The following is a 16,295-nucleotide window of genomic DNA, read 5'->3' as shown; positions in this document are numbered from 1 at the left end:
CTACTGAGTGCTTGACTTTGCAATATAAATGTCTATTTAGCTTATTTTTGTGTGACTTTTTTTATACGGTAGTATGCAACATTGAAATAAGTCCCTGTCTTACACCTGGTATGCAATGGAGAAGTTTAGTATGTTAACTGATATTTTAGTTTCTAACAAGACTGTAATATACCATGCTTTTATGATTCCAACAATGCCCAGGCTCTCACCCCAATATTTTGATTAGATGTGCTTCAAGTCAGTCTAACCATCTAGTCCTATTCCCCATTCCAATATACACTAAAGTAGAACCAGCATAAACAACAACAAATGCTAACTTAGTACTATGCAGGGTACTAATATTCCTCCCACTGTTATTCAAGAGTACACTAAATAATGCTCAAGAGGTCTCTCTTGCCTACTTTCTGAACTTTATAGGTCTGGTGAAAAGTTTTGTGCAAAAGCCCCTTTTTCAAACAGGTAGCATTGTACACACCAGAGCACTGACTGTTTCTCCATTGATGCAGCCAGACAATTTTTCATCACCATCTCAGAATACTTCTCCTTACAATCATATGTAGTGCAGCTTTTTTTTTTTTTGGCTTTGTTATTTTGGCAGTTTGCCAGTTACACTTGGCAATATCAAGAAGATATTTTGGCCATGCTCATCAACAAGATCCAGCTGCATCTGAGCTTTTGGTGACTCTATGAACGGGGTGAAAGTAACTTAAAATTTCTTACAGGTACTGTGCTATTGTAGCCCAAGTCCCCTGTCAGCTCTTCAAATAGCTCCATGTTGGCTTTTGCTAAGCTCACGCGGCTCTTGCTGGAGCTGCACACCAAGGCACACCCACTTACTTTCACTTGTCTCTGACCAAACTCCTAAGTGGATGCTGAATACAGGGAGCTGGCAACCCAAGCAAGACTCAAGGCGGTGAGGAAAACCTAATTAGTTTGAGAGGAACTGAACCATATTTTTGGAACTCACCCAGCAAGGCGGCCTGAAACACTGAGGTCACTGCCAGTGATGCTGAGCGGTTCAGGAGGCCAGAAGAGAAAAAAAATAAAAACAATGTCACCGTCACCCCAACCCAGCCCAGGCGCGAGCAGCACTGGAACAAGGCCGGCACTGGCTCCCTGCGTAGGGACAGCGGAGACCTGCGATGCTGGTTTGCGGGAGAGAAGACAGATGCGAGCTGAGGTGAGAGTAAGCGGGTGCGCCCTGGCAGGAGCTGTGGCGAAAGCCAGAAGGGAGCTATTTAAGGAGCTGGCAGGGTCCCAGGCCGCGGCAGGCCGGTGCCTGGAAGAAATTTCAGTGACTCTCACCCCGGCCGCCAGCCTCGCTACACAAGGGAGCGGGAGCGGAGGCGTTCGCCAACTGGTGGCTGGAAAACACACACCAGGTTGTTCGGACTGTCGCTGGCTACCGTGAGGGGCCGGGCAGCCGCAGCCGGCGATGAACAACGCGCCCCGCACCGTAGTTTATCACCGCCGGGCCCGGAGCTTGTCTCTGCCTCCTACACGGGCCGCTGGGCCCGAGCCCGGAATACGAGCGGGAGCCCCGGCCCGGCCGCTGGTGTCCGGCCGGCGCTCGGTGCTGAGCGCCCCGCAAGTGAGGGTAACGCCCGGCGCGCGCGCCGCTGCCTGAGGCACACGCCGCGCGACTCTCGGCGGAGCGGGCCCGTGCCCAGTCGGCCGCGCTGCGTCACTCCACCGCAACACCAACGCCTCGCTGCTAATCCCTCTCCCCACCTGTTGCGCTATTAGCATAGCCCCGCCTATGATACAGGGCTGCCCAATGGGAGGCGGCGGGCGCGGCGCGGGGCGGGCATGAGGCGGGGCTGGGAGCGGTTAGGGGGCCGGGCGGCTCTGGCGGCGCTGGCTGGAGGGTGAGTTCAATGGGCAGCGCGAAGGGATGTGTAGGGGCCCCTGGCGGCCCGGCTGCTGCCTGCGCTCGGGGACGCGCTTCTCCTACCACCTCACGGCGTGCGCCGCCGCCGCCCTCAACCCGGTAAGGTCCCCACGTAGGGGCGCGACCCGTCCCAGCTGTGCGGCCGTCCGGGCAGCATCCGGCCGTCCGGAGCGTGGGGCACCCACACGGGGTGTGGGGGCCGCGCCGGTGGTCGCAAGCGGCCTGCGGGGGAGAGCGGGGGCTGTGGGGGCTCCCCGAGATCCCGCCCCCGCACGGCAAAGTTTGCCCTCTGCGGGTCCGGCCCGTCTGCCCCGTGTCCCGGCTCGGGGCGGGCCCGTAACTTCCCGCCCCGCGGAGCGTCCAGTGCCCCCGGCTCGGGCCCCCGGCGAGACCCCTCCCTCCTCGGGTCCCCGCCCTGCCTGCTACCTGCGCCCTTGGCCGCGCAGCCTCGCCCCCACCCCAGCGCCGTGTTTGCGGCTGCAGCGGCTCCCGGGCTCCCCATTGTATGTAAATCCCGGGCGGGAGGGCGAGGACGTGCGAGCTGGCAGCTGGCTGCGTCGGTCGGCCGTGGGGGCCCCTGCCTGCCGCGGAGAGTCCTGCTAGGAATGCGAGGCATCCCGGGTGCGCGGCGTGGGAGGCAGAGCTCCACTCCGGGCTCCGCGGCTGGCTGCGGTCCGTGCGCGGACAGTCCGGGTAGGTAGCTCTCACCGTCCCCTTTAAAAGCGGCACTGCAGACCTTGGTTCCAAAGGAACCCTGCAACATTTTGCCCCTGTACTTGGGAGTTTAGAGTCTGCGAGAGAAAATTGTGCTGAGAGAGCAGATTGCTGAAATAGCTGGTCTGGGGCGTGTGTGTGGCTTCTTTTCCCGCATGGAAGCGACTTGCTTTTCAGTAGTCTGGAGATGAGAGTTGTTAGGCTTCATTCTTACACACTTTGTTCAGGTTAGAGAGTTTCTTGAAAGAATACGAAACTCCCCCTCCCCCCACTAATGAAATAAGTGTGTTCTCGGAGGAAACTCCTCCCCCCCCTTCCTGTGTCTTGTGACAAGTACAAAGTGAAGAAAAAACAGGTGTATCTGCTGCAAAAAGTGACTGAAGGAGATATCGCATATGTAATACCAAATACTTTTCCCTATAATCTCTTTCAATCTCTGTTGTATCTTCCAGTTTTAGTGCATTTTGAAGTGTTTGATGTCTATCTTACTGTCTCCTAAGGCGTGATTGCTGTCTTTCCCCTTTTTGTGTGGGTTATTCACGTGTTAGTAGCAGAGTGAAAAACATTTTCAGAAGAGGGAAGTGCATAGTCATATCAAGGTGGACTGATAGAGCACCCAAACCTACGTTAGAGTAAACTTATTACTGAAACTGACTGTCTTTAACTTCTCCCTGTGCCCTTTTTAAATACGGTCGAAAATTCTGCTTGAGTTTCATCAGTAGACAGTTACACTTGTTGAAAGAAGGAAAAGGGTATGTGAAAGACAGGATTGCAAAATAGCTTTCTGGCTATAAGAATAACACATGGGAGCTGAGGAAGGTTGCACAAATGCTTTGCTCAACAGTGCTTGTTCAATGTAAGTCACCTGAAGTCATCTCCTCCATGCTAGCAACTTTCTATTAAAGTAGTTGTTTGCATTATTGATTGCATTTTCAGCATTGTTTATATAATTGCTTACATTGTTATGCAGGCTACTCAGAAATGACAAATATTATGAAGACAGCTAAACTGGTTTAGCTAAACTCTAAATTTTCTTTTTGAGCGCTTGACAAACCAATGATGCTACAGCACTCTGGTGTCCACAACGCTCACCAGGTGTGACGGGTTGAGTATGGCTAGTTGCCTTGAACAATAAGTATATTTTCAGAATAATGTGGTTAGTTTACTATAGTAGTAGTAGTGAATTGGCTGTACACCACAGCATAGCATAAATTTGTGACCTGATTTCATCATCTTTATTATTTGTAGTAGTTATGAAACAAAATGGGGAGAAGTTATGGAAATGCTTTCAAAACAGAGGAGTTACTGTCTTCTTTAGATTCTCTATTAAAATATATATACAGTACCCCTTTCAACCTCCTGTGAACACCTGTGATTGTGTTATAGCAAGTGCTAGTGTTATAGTTGTTTTATAGTGGAAATAATTAAGCTATCAACTTCACTGAGGTGCAAACTAATGTTATTGTAACCTTTGCAATTCAAAGTCTTAAGCATTTGTCCTATTTGATGCTGTTTACAGTTGTTTTCCTCTTGGCAAAAAACATACAATATGAACATCTATTATCTTCAAGTTTGGAGCATAAATGTAGTCATTTATCAAAGTGGAAGCATACCTGACTTTGCTATCTGATGCTTTATTTGGAAGTGAATTACTTCACTTTCATGGTAGAGTAGAAATGACTCTGGTTTTCTCAAATGAATACAGATACTTATCATATTTTTGGAATGAATAAATTTTAATAAGCTTTCTATGGGAGTGTGCTGTGCTAAAACTAAAATGAAATAGAACCTGCGAAGTTAGCTTTGGTGGGTTTTGTAGATTGAATCTCAATATCAGACATACTAAAAAAGTTACATTTTTGGAATCTCACAAGCTTTTTTTTCCTTCCTTTGTGGTTTTCAGTGTGAGTTAATGTTAAAAACAAAACCAAAGAAAGGTGATTGGCTTAAAATCCCACATTACAATTAAACTGTAGTCATTTTCCAACTGTCTTTCCTTTTTCCATTGAACTATGGCAGGCCAATGGGATTCCTATGAAATTTCACCCCATATAGGTATGGTGAACAAAAAGCTTGATCAATTGAAATGGCTTTGAACATGGCCTAGTGGCACATGTGTTTTTATTCTGCTTTATTCCATCATAACAGAGAGGGAGCTGTGCTAGTCTAGATACTATCAAAACAAAAAAGCAGTCAAGTAGCACTTGAAAGACTAGCAAAATAATTTATTAGGTGAGCTTTCGTGGGACAGACCCACTTCTTCAGACCATAGCCATACCAGAACAAACTCAATAAATATGTTCTGGTTTGGCTATGGTCTGAAGAAGTGGGTCTGTCCCATGAAAGCTCACCTAATAAATTATTTTGCTAGTCTTTCAAGTGCTACTTAACTGCTTTTTTGTTTTGCTTTATTCCAGTTTTTCATGATTGTTGGCAACTGTTCATCCATAATGTTTTCTAGTGTTGACCCAGTCTCAGTGTATGCATTATAGAGCTTATTATAATTAAGGATTCATAAACTAATGCTCAGGAAAGAGAGTGGTTCTTTGGAGTAAATTTAAAGACTAGTTCATGTAGCTCTACGACAAAACTTACAGGTGACCTTCACAAACCACCTCCACTTAGCCTTTGGGTCATGTTGGCATTCATTTGTTTTATGATTTAGGTAATCCAAGGATTTTAAAAACAATACGATTAAATGTTTCAGTCTCCAACAATTTAACTATGGAAAATATTTTCAGGATTTGTGTTTGAAAGCTTTGCCTTTTAAATGTTACATCTTCTGTTAAATATCACCCTTTTTTTTCTTTCCCCTGTTCATTTTAGGGGCTTCATCTTTGGCTTTTCAAATGGACGTTAAGTGACGTTGAATGTTAGCGGCAAGAATTTTATGACCACTGCATCAGCTGGGATGTTGCGACAGAACGGTGGAAGTAACAAGCGTGGTTTGGGATTAGCCCGACTGTCTACCACCAATTTCTTCACCATCTCCAATTCAGGAAACTGGGGAATGGGGCGCAGTACCAAGAGCAACTCTCTGAGCAGTATTAGCTCCAGCTCTGATTGCTACGATAGTCCAGTTGTGGACCCAGAATACATCATGCTATTGGTGAATGATGTAAGAAAATTTGCAGATGTGCTGCTTTATTTGAAAGAAGCCATTATTTCAGGTGTGTCAGCTGCTTTATTCTCTGTCATAACTGATTTAAAATTCACACACAAAGCTATACTCAGTAGGAAAGTAGCAAACATTCTGTGGTTTTTTTGTTTTTTTTTTGGTTTCTGCCAAATACTTACATGATTACGGGAAGTGGTGGATGTTACTTTGGGTGCTACATTTCCTCAGCAAACACAGTGCATTCTGTTTCATAATGATAGATAATATGTAGTGCTGAGATGGTTGGGTAAGACTTGAGTAAAGGGAAGGTTCCTGTCAGACTGGCTGAAATAACACTGACGGGAAAAACAGTCTTTTAAATTGACCCTTTTGGAAGTTTTAAAACAACGGACTGATATTTTTGTCTTACAAAGTATACTGTTGATATTTTATCCAAGATCCAGTTTTCCATGCTATTACAATTGTTCCTGTTTAGTAAGCTCATATTTTAATATTTAGAATGTCATTTTAAAAGTCTAATTTTAATGGAGTTTAACTTTTTTCTGTAGTGATCCCTTTTTCCATCTCAAAGCATTTACTGTCTTCCACAAGCAGGTAAAAACTATAATTTTCCTTGCTTAGCCCATTCATCTGGAACACACCACTTTTTTTTCCCCCTTTTTTCTGAATGAGAAAAGCAATCAGTTTTTCATCTTGGTCAACTTCAGGAAAGCTTTTCTGAAGAGGTATTTTATCTCTTAATGCTATGAGTGTGTCCAAACTAGTCTGATATTGGACCCATTGGCTACATCTACCCTAGCCCAAAACTTTGAAATGGCCATTTTGAAGTTTACTAATGAAGTGCTGAAATACATATTCAGCGCTTCATTAGTAAACTTAGAAATGGTCATTTCGAAGTTTTGGGCTAGTATAGACACGGCCATTGAGTGCTAACAGCAGTCTGACTTGTTTTTACCTGTAGATTGTTGCAGCTCCTCTTTCTCCTTCTACCAGCACCAACCTTCAATTGTCCCTTTTCTTTTGGTTATTATAATCTAAGCTTGTAAAGATCAGGTAACCTTAATTATCGTTTTAGGAAAGGAAAGATCCATTCATGTCCTGGATTTCATGCCTGTAGTCTCTGTTTAAATATTTTTAGTAAACAGTAGTCTGTAAAATAGCTAGAGCTAGGTTGTGGATATAGTCTAATACTTACAGACTCTGTGTGAAACCACTTGAAAAAAATGTTATTGCTGTTTCTAATGTGGCTTAACAAATCTTAAATCTGATATTTGGTTATATGTGTATCTGGTGTTGGGCATCTTCTGACTTTTCTGTTTAGACTTTAGGTCAATGTAGCAATTCTCTCATAAATAGCCTGAGGATTTCTGTGTTAGAGGACTTAGGATCATCCCAATAACTGCCTTTGGTCACAAACAAGGATAGTAAACATTTAACTGGATTGTAACTTGCTGCTGACCTGTGATTTGAGGTCTTCCCACCTATACCTAGGTGGCCTCCAGAGTCAAGTTTCTTTAGACAAGGGGGGAAAAAAAGGTTTAGGATGTGAATGTAGCTACAGTATTGTAAACAATGTACTGTTCTGAGTCAACACTTAAACTGAAAATGTTGTGCCAGTAAAGGGGTGAACAAACATTAAACATACAAGTAATTTGAAGCCTGATTTTTGTGTTAGCATCAATATTTTTCACTACTACTAGACACATAGATGTTCTCTTCTTGTGTGGTCAAACATGTTTGTCTGGCACAGCACCTCTCTATATCTGAATGTACACTTCACAGGAAACATTACTGCCACAAAATAAGTGTATTCTGGTAGCCACAAAGGTGGTATTTCATAAATAAACTCAGGCTTCAAAATGTAATGAGGAAGATATATTATGCATTCTCCTTCTTTACAGTAACTTCTATTAAACTGTTCTCACTTTTATCCACTTCTGAAATTTGCTATCTTTAATAAGAATGGATCTTTTTTAAAAAAAAAAAAAAAAAATTTGCAGCTATTTAATGTTGCATGATACTTTTGTCCTCTGTGTGTGAGAGAGAGAGAGATTCAAATACATATCTACACAGGCTAAAAATGTTTAATAGTAATTATAGAAATCTGATAATGAGTAATGCAACAGTAAACTTTCTTTCAAATTGAGGTGCTTTTGTTTATACTGCTGATCAATTAACTGGCTGGGATTTAGGCTGAAATTAGCAGGTAGCAAATTTCAGAGTAAACAAGGAAGGTCAACTTTGCACAATATGTAACTTTTGTGTAGAATTCTTTGGCATGCATCACTGAGACAGCAAACAGTGTTCGTGTATAAAAGAATGGATAACTTATCAACAATAGTACAGGCTGCACTTCTCTAATCTGGGATTTCCTTAGTCTGGCAAAACCTCTGGTTCTGCATTGTCAGCAACCCTGTGGGTGCTTTGGAGCAGTCATGGGGGAGGGAGGGGATGGTGGGTGGGGCCAATAGCCTTGCTGGAGTAGGGAAGAATGGAGCCCAGGAGCAGATCACTGGCAGGTGTGTGGGCTGGCAAATTCCCTGGTTCTAGACAGATCTTCTGGGTGCTGGATCAAGATCGTTTTACACTTGAAACATGAAATCAGTCGAATAAATTTGAGAAGGTGATAAATCACAAATGCAAAGTTAAACTAAGGACGAGGAAGAAATTTCTCTAACTTCTTGGAATAGCTTTACTTCAGTGATTGTGTGCGCGCGTGCTTGCTTGCTTGCTTGCTGAAGCTTTCCTCTGCATTGTCTGGCATTATTACTGCCAGAGCCATGATACTGGACTTCATGATAAATATAAGAACATAAGAGTGGCCATACTGGGTCAGACCAAGGTCCATCCAGCCCGGTATCCCGTCTGCCGACAGTGGCCAATGCCAGGTGCCCCAGAGAAGGAGAACAGAAGACAATGATCAAGTGATTTATCTCCTGCCATCCATCTCCTGCCCTTGTACTGAAGGCTAGGGCACCATACTTTACTCCTGGCTAATAGCCATTTATAGACCTAACCTGCAAAAATTTATCAAGCTCTTTTTTAAACCCTAATAGAGTCCTGTCCTTCACAGCCTCCTCCGGCAAGGAGTTCCACAGGTTGACTATGCGCTGTGTGAAGAAAAATTTCCTTTTATTAAGTTTTGAACCTACTACCCATCAATTTCATTTGGTGTCCCCTAGTTCTTGTATTATGGGAAAAGGTAAATAATTTTTCTATATTCACTTTTTCCACACCATTCATGATTTTATATACCTCTATCATATCACCCCTCAATCGCCTCTTTTCCAGACTGAAGAGTCCCAGTCTCTCTAGCCTCTCCCCATATGGGACCTGTTCCAAACCCCTAATCATCTTAGTCGCCCTTTTCTGAACCTTTTCTAATGCCAATATCTCTTTTGAGGTGAGGAGACCACATCTGCACGCAGTACTCGAGATGTGGGCGTACCATAGTTTTATATAGGGGAAGTATGATATCTTTTGTCTTATTATCGATCCCTTTTTTAATAATTCCTAACGTCCTATTTGCTTTACTAACTGCCGCTGCACACTGCGTGGATGTCTTCAGAGACCTATCCACTATAACTCCAAGATCCCTTTCCTGATCTGTCGTAGCTAAATTTGACCCCATCATGTTGTACGTGTAATTTGCGTTATTTTTTCCAATGTGCATTACCTTACACTTACCCACATTAATTTCATTTGCCATTTTGCTGCCCAATCACTCAGTTTGCTGAGATCTTTTTGTAGTTCTTCACAATCCCTTTTGGTTTTGACTGTCCTGAACAACTTGGTGTCATCTGCAAACTTTGCCACCTCACTGCTTACCTCATTTTCTAGATCATTGATGAACAAGTTGAACAGGATCGGTCCCAGGACTGACCCCTGGGGAACACCACTAGTTACCCCCTCCATTGTGAAAATTTACCATTTATTCCAACCCTTTGTTTTCTGTCTTTTAACCAATTCCCGATCCATGAAAGGATCTTTCCTCCTATCCCATGACCGCCTAACTTACATAAAAGCCTTTGGTGTGGGACTGTGTCAAAGGCTTTCTGGAAATCTAGGTATATTATGTCCACTGGGTGCCCCTTGTCCGTATGTTATGTTTATTAACCCCTTCAAAGAATTCTAATTGATTAGTTAGACACGACTTCCCTCTGCAGAAACCATGCTGACTTTTGCCCAACAATTCGTGCTCTTCTACGTGCCTTGCAATTTTATTCTTCACTAGTGTTTCTACTAATTTGCCTGGTACTGATGTTAAACTTATCGGTCTATAATTGCCAGGGTCTCCTCTAGAGCCTTTTTTACATATTGGCGTTATATTGGCCGTCTTCCAGTCATTGGGTACCGAAGCGGATTTAAAGGATAGGTTACAAACCACTGTTAATAACTCCGCAATTTCACATTTGAGTTCTTTCAGAACCCTTGGGTGAATGCCGTCTGGTCCTGGAGACTTGTTACTATTCAGCTTATCAATTAACTCCAAAACCTCCTCTAATGTCACTTCAATCTGGGAGATTTCCTCAGATTTGTCACCTAAAAAGGCTGGCTCAGATTTAGGAACCTCTGTAACATCCTCAGCCATGAAGACTGAAGCAAAGAAATCATTTAATCGCTCCGCAATGGCACTGTCTTCCTTGATCTCTCCTTTTATATCTTTATTGTCCAAGCGTCCCACTGCTTTTTAGCGGGCTTCCTGCTTCTAATTTATTTAAAAAACATTTTACTATCGTTTTTTGAATTTTTGGCTAGCTGTTCCTCAAAATCTTTTTTGGCTTTTCTTACTACATTATGACACTTAATTTGGGAGTGTTTATGTGCCTTTCTATTTTCCTCACTAGGATTTGACTTCCACTTTTTAAAAGCTGCCCTTTTTTCTCTCACTGCCTTTTTAACATGGCTGTTTAGCCATGGTGGTTCTTTGTTAGGTCTCTTACTGTGTTTTTTTTTTATTTGGGGTATACATTTAAGTTGGGCATCTAGTATGGTGTCTTTAAACAGTTTCCATGCAGCTTCCAGGGATTTTAGTTTAGTTACTCTCCCTTTTAGTTTCTGTTTAACTAGCTTCCTCATTTTAGTGTAATTCCCCTTTTTGAAATTAAATGCTGGAGTGTTTGACCGCTGCGGTGTTCTTCCCAACACAGGAATATTAAAAGTTATTATATTGTGGTCACTATTTCCAAGCGGTCCAGTAACAGTTACCTCTTGGACCAGATCCTGCGTTCCAGTCAGGACTAGACCGAGAATTGACTCTCCCCTCGTGGGTTCCTGTACTAGCTGCTCCAAGAAGCAGTCATTTAAGGCATCAAGAAATTTAATCTCTGAATCCTGTCCTGAGGTGACATGTACCTAATCAATATGGGGATAACTGAAATCTCCTATTACTGTGTTTTTTATTTTGATAGCCTCTCTAATCTCCCTTAACATTTCAGCATTACTATCACTGTCCTGGTTAGGTGGTCGGTAATATATTCCTAATGCCATATTTATATTAGAGGGATGAATTGTTATCCATAATGATTCTATGGAACATTTTGATTCCTTTAGGATTCTTGTTTCATTTGATTCTATATTATCCTTCACATATAGTACCACTCCGCCACCCGCACGACCTGTTCTGTCTTTCCGATATAATTTATATCCCGGTATGATAGTGTCCCACTGATTGTCCTCATTCCACCATGTTTCTGTGATGCCTATTATGTCAACTTCCTCCTTTGATATGAGGTACTCCAGTTCACGCATCTTATTAGACAGACTCCTAGCATTTGTGTAAAAGCACTTTAAAAAACTACCACTATTTATATGTCCGCCTTTCACAGACGTGTTGGATTTTTTTATATGCGATTGTTTCACATCTGATCTTGCCCATATATAATTTCCCACGTTCCCTGTCTGACTAACTTCTAGGGAATCCCTATCTATGGAGCCTTCTGTAAGAGAAGTCTCCGTCCGATCCAGGTGCTCCCCCGCACCAATCGGCTTTCCCCTACCTCTTAGTTTAAAAACTGCTGTACGACCTTTTTAATGTTTAATGCCAGCAGTCTGGATCCAGCTTGATTTAGGTGGAGCCCATCATTCCTGTATAGGCTCCCCCTACCCCCAAAAGTGTCCCCAGTTCCTAATAAATCTAAACCCTTCCTCCCTACACCATCGTCTCATCCACGCATTGAGACTCTGAAGTTCTGCCTGTCTATCTGGCCCTGCGCGTGGAACTGGAAGCATTTCAGAGAATGCCACCATAGATGTTCTGGATTTCAGTCTCTTTCCTAGTAACCTAAATTTGGCCTCCAGAACATCTCTTCTACCCTTCCCTATGTCATTGGTACCGACATGTACCACGACCACCGGCTCCTCCCCAGCACTGCCCATAAGTCTGTTTAGATGCCTTGAGAGATCTGCAAACTTCGCACCAGGCAGGCAAGTCACCATACGGTTCTCCCGGTCATCACAAACCCAACTATCTATATTTCTAATGATCGAATCCCCCACTACTAAAACCTGCTTCTTCCTAACAGCTGGTGCTCCCTCCCCCAGAGAAGTATCCTCGGCGCGAGAGGATACAATAGCACCCTCTGGAAGGAGGGTCCCAACTATGGGATGGTTTCCCTCTGCTCCCATTGACTGCTCTCCTTCCCTGAGCCTTTCATCCTCTGTGACAGCATCAGGACTGTCAGATTGGAGGTGGGACGGCCCTACTATGTCCCGGAAAGTCTCATCAACAAACACCTCTGCCTTCCTTAGCTCCTCCAGTTCAGCCACCCTGGCCTCCAAAGCATGCACTCGGTCTCTGAGGGCCAGGAGCTCCTTGCATCGAGCGCACACATATGCCACCCGCACACAGGGTAGGTAGTCATACATATTGCACTCGACACAATAAACAGGATAGCCCCCACGCTGCTGCTGGGCTTCCGCCTCCATTTCCTACTCTAATTATATATGAGGGTTTAATTAAATGTTTCAGATAGAGGTTGTTATAAAGGATTTAAGTTTTAAGGGCAATAGAAGTCACTGGCTCCCTCCAAGCTCCCCCAAATATGCCAAATCATATCTTTCCAACCAGCAAGGACACTAATTTATAATTCTCCAGTTGTGTGCACCTTCAAACAGTTGCAAAGCGACCCTTTGAATGTGTTGGTATGTCTCTTAGTTAAATGCTTCCAGGGAACAGCTGGCAAACCGCAGTAGGTATCATCCTACATGCTCTCGTTTGCTGTTTTTCCAGGCTCTCTGAAACCCTCTATCTAGATTATTGTACTGAATTCCACGATGGTAGTATTATACTATGGAACCCAGTTCCTGAGGAGCCTACTCTAGTTCTTCACCAGTCTTTGAGAGAATGAGGATAGCTGTTTTATTTTTGTGGCCTTCTGTTCTATGGAAAACTTCAGTCTTTCGGAGGACCCAGAGTCTACATGCTGAAGTTTTCTGTGCTACTGTCAATTATTTCTCTGTCATGCACTGTGCCCTAGCAATGCATCATTGATCAATAGAACAACCTTATGTTGTGCATGCAAAGTCTGATTATCTCATACTGGAAGTCAAGATATTTCAATGTAGGCTCTTTCTTTCCCCTGTTGCTGCTAATGGATCTCTCAACTTTGCAAGAAAAAAGTACAATAAGTTTTTATAGAGACTAAGTAGTACCAGAATCCACTTGGAGGGGCAGGCCTGAGCAAAGTATTTATTTTGCCAAACAAAATTTCCTGTTCAGTAGAATATATAGGTATGTTAAGTTAACAAGCAACTTTTATGTTGAAGCCTCTGCCACTTCAACATACTGCTGTATTTTATCTACTAGTCTTTTTTGATTTATCTAATTAACATTACCTGATTCATGGTATCTTGACTCCGTAAATATTTTGCCTTTTCAGTGCAGATTGAGAACTTCTTTCAGCTATTATTGTTACAGCTAATATTGCTGTCTTGTGGGCTTTAAACTGAGGAGGAATGTTATATCATGCAGGGGCTCCATTCACCCAGAACCCTGACCTGGCACAGATTGCTTCAGCTGAATTGAAGGGCTGATCCTTCTCATGTTGGACTTAATATCAGAAATGCTATTGATTTCAGTAGGCTTAGGCCCTATACAGTAGACCCATGACTTGCACTTGAATTATGTTCCTGGGGAAACCATACACAAGTCGAACTTCGTGCATATTGGGGTGGGGGCAGGGCTGCCAGCTCTGTCTCCTGGGAGCCACCAGGTCCAGGAATCCTCGGGTTAAGGGGATGGGATCTGGCAGAGTGCAGGGCTCCACCAGTTCCAGCCACAGGGAGCTGCCTGGGGAAACCCTGGCAGTCAAGTGGCTGTGAGCCAACCGGGCAGTGCAGAGTTTCTCTGCTGGCTCCAGCCCTCAGCTCCCCTAGCTGGGAGAAGCCGGGGAGCAGCTGTGTCACTGTGCCAGTCTGCTCTGGGGTCCCCCTCAACTTGGATTAAAATGAGAAATGCCATTGGAATTGAGTGTATGTTTGGGGTCTACTGTATTTCCAACTGGGATGGTTTGGGCAGTTTTTCCAGTGGTTCCGTTACATAATTTTTCTGGCTCTTCTGAGGTAGTGGTGTACTCCTGGGTAAACTCTGCTGTAAGTTACTTTGCATTGAAGAATGTTTTATTTGTCTGACCTAGATCATAAACTTCTTTTGAATGTGGACTTTATCTAATGCTTGTAAAGCAGTAAGCATCATGGTGGTCAATAAATAATTACACGAATGCCGCCTTGCAAAAGCTCCCAGAGGGGAGAATGCAATGTGTTTTGAATTTTCCTATTATTTATGTCCATTACAGTGGCGTTTCCATTTGTACTAATTGAATTAACCTTGTACAGTCTTTTCTAATAACTTTATTTTTCTGCTTGAACTTGTAAAGTCATTGGCAAATCTCTCCAGTATTGTTCATGGTTTCTAATGAGCTTTACTCAGAACTTTGTCCTATCCACTTCATTAGATAAAGTGAGACTTACACAGTTTGCTAAATCCACTTGCTGATAGGAGTGGAAACTTTATCGCTTGTGAAATTTAAGCTTTTTTGTTGTTAAAACATAAAGTTTCTAGAGGATAGGGCTTGGGAGAACCTATTAGTGCCGTTTTCTTAAGAATGCAGACAGCTTTTGTACTTCTGCTCTGGTTCATAGCTGTATCAAATGTGATAACAGCAAGGCAATGTTAACCAAACTTTGAGTGTGTTGCTATTTGGATCCTTTGGGAAGCTTTGGAGTATTTGAATGTTGATTTCATGTTGCTTTGTGAACAGCAGTACAGCTAGCTTCTGAGGTTCTTAATGGAATAAGAGGTACCAAAAACAAGTTTGAGGCAAGAGTAAAGTAACTTTGGGCTGCTTCTCCATCTTCACAGCAGATTGATAGCTGTTGAGTTGGGGCAGGGAAAAGCTGTCCAGAAAAATTAAAACAGTCAGAATACTTCAAGTTAGGGAAGTTAAACCAAGGCTTTTACTTCTTATTTAGAAGCTTTGGTTACAGAGGGCGACATACTCAACAGTCTGGTGCTCAGGGTCCTCACTGGTGGCATCACTCTCTCACTCTTCTTTCTGTGTTTAACTCTGTTTAGTAGGTTTAGTCTTCCAGTTAGCAGGTAGCTGGTCCACTTTATAAGCTGCAGGTTTAAGGCACCAAACTAGAGAAATAGTTAACTTCTGTGGAGAAGCCTGAAAATTTCAGCTTGTTTGAGTGGATCAGAAACAGAGCCTGTGCTGTAAACCCATCAGTAGAGGGTTTTAAATAGCTCCTATGGAAAGTGATTGTCAAACTGAAGGCAAAAAACAGTAAGTGTACAGACTAACCTGGCGTCTCTCCTCTGTGGGAATACTCGTTCCTTTTGAGTACAGGTATTAAGTTCATAGTGTTGGACTCCTGAAATGTGAGAATCTAGTTCAGTAGATCCTTCCTGTGAGGGACTATCCCAGTTTCTTGGGCTGTTATTGTCCATGTGTTGCTAAACAGCAATCTTTGTTTCTCTGGCCAGATAATAAATAAGTGTGGCTAAAGAGAGAGGTCTTGGTTTAAGTTCTGCACTTGAGTAAGAATTTCTGACCCAGAGGACTAAATCTTGTTTTTTTTGACTCAATTACATAAATTGAAGTTAGCTGTTTTTCATCAGGAGAACTACCATTTTCCACTTAGATTAAAATGAGGGTTAGGCATCTATATCGTTGTTGGGAAGAGTCAGAAAAGGCAGAATCTCCTGATTTGTATTTGTATTTTCCAGATGTCTTGAAGTAATACTCTATCATAAGAACATAACCACCATACAGGGTCAAGTCACAGGTTCATTTGTGCTCAGTATCCTGTGGTCCAAGAGTGGCCAGTGTCAGCGGGGATGAACAGAACAGGTTGTCATCATCAAGTGAGCCACTCCCTGTTGCACATTCCCAGCCTCTGACAGACAGAAGCTAGGGATACCATCCCTTCCCATCCTGGGTAATAGCCATTGATAGATCTCTTCTTCGTGGATTTAGATATTGCTCTTTTGCACCCTCTTATGGTCTTAGCCTTCACAACATCCTGTGGCAGGGAGTTCCCACAGGTTGTACGTTATAGGAACAAATG

General features: G+C 43.3%; 1 protein-coding gene across 6 annotated transcripts in view; it reads left to right on the top strand.

The window, feature by feature from the left end:
- The first annotated feature begins 1,164 nt into the window (after positions 1-1,164).
- Positions 1,165-16,295, top strand: part of ARHGAP29 (Rho GTPase activating protein 29) — a 75,326-nt gene continuing 60,195 nt past the window's right edge. For 3 of the 6 annotated variants that reach the window (XM_075002535.1, XM_075002536.1, XM_075002531.1), the window contains exons 1-2: positions 1,853-1,990; positions 5,432-5,775. In XM_075002535.1, the coding sequence (XP_074858636.1) occupies positions 5,496-5,775 (280 nt within the window). In that variant the 5' untranslated portion in view covers positions 1,853-1,990; positions 5,432-5,495. Of the gene's footprint in view, positions 1,181-1,852; positions 1,991-2,251; positions 2,585-3,399; positions 3,462-5,431; positions 5,776-16,295 lie in introns of those variants that run through there. The other 3 variants (XM_075002534.1, XM_075002532.1, XM_075002533.1) reach the window with 3 other exon arrangements.

Source organism: Carettochelys insculpta, chromosome 9 (genome assembly GCF_033958435.1).
Source record: "Carettochelys insculpta isolate YL-2023 chromosome 9, ASM3395843v1, whole genome shotgun sequence".
Taxonomy (NCBI): Eukaryota; Metazoa; Chordata; order Testudines; family Carettochelyidae; genus Carettochelys; species Carettochelys insculpta.
This window is presented reverse-complemented; position numbering and strand designations above follow the sequence as displayed.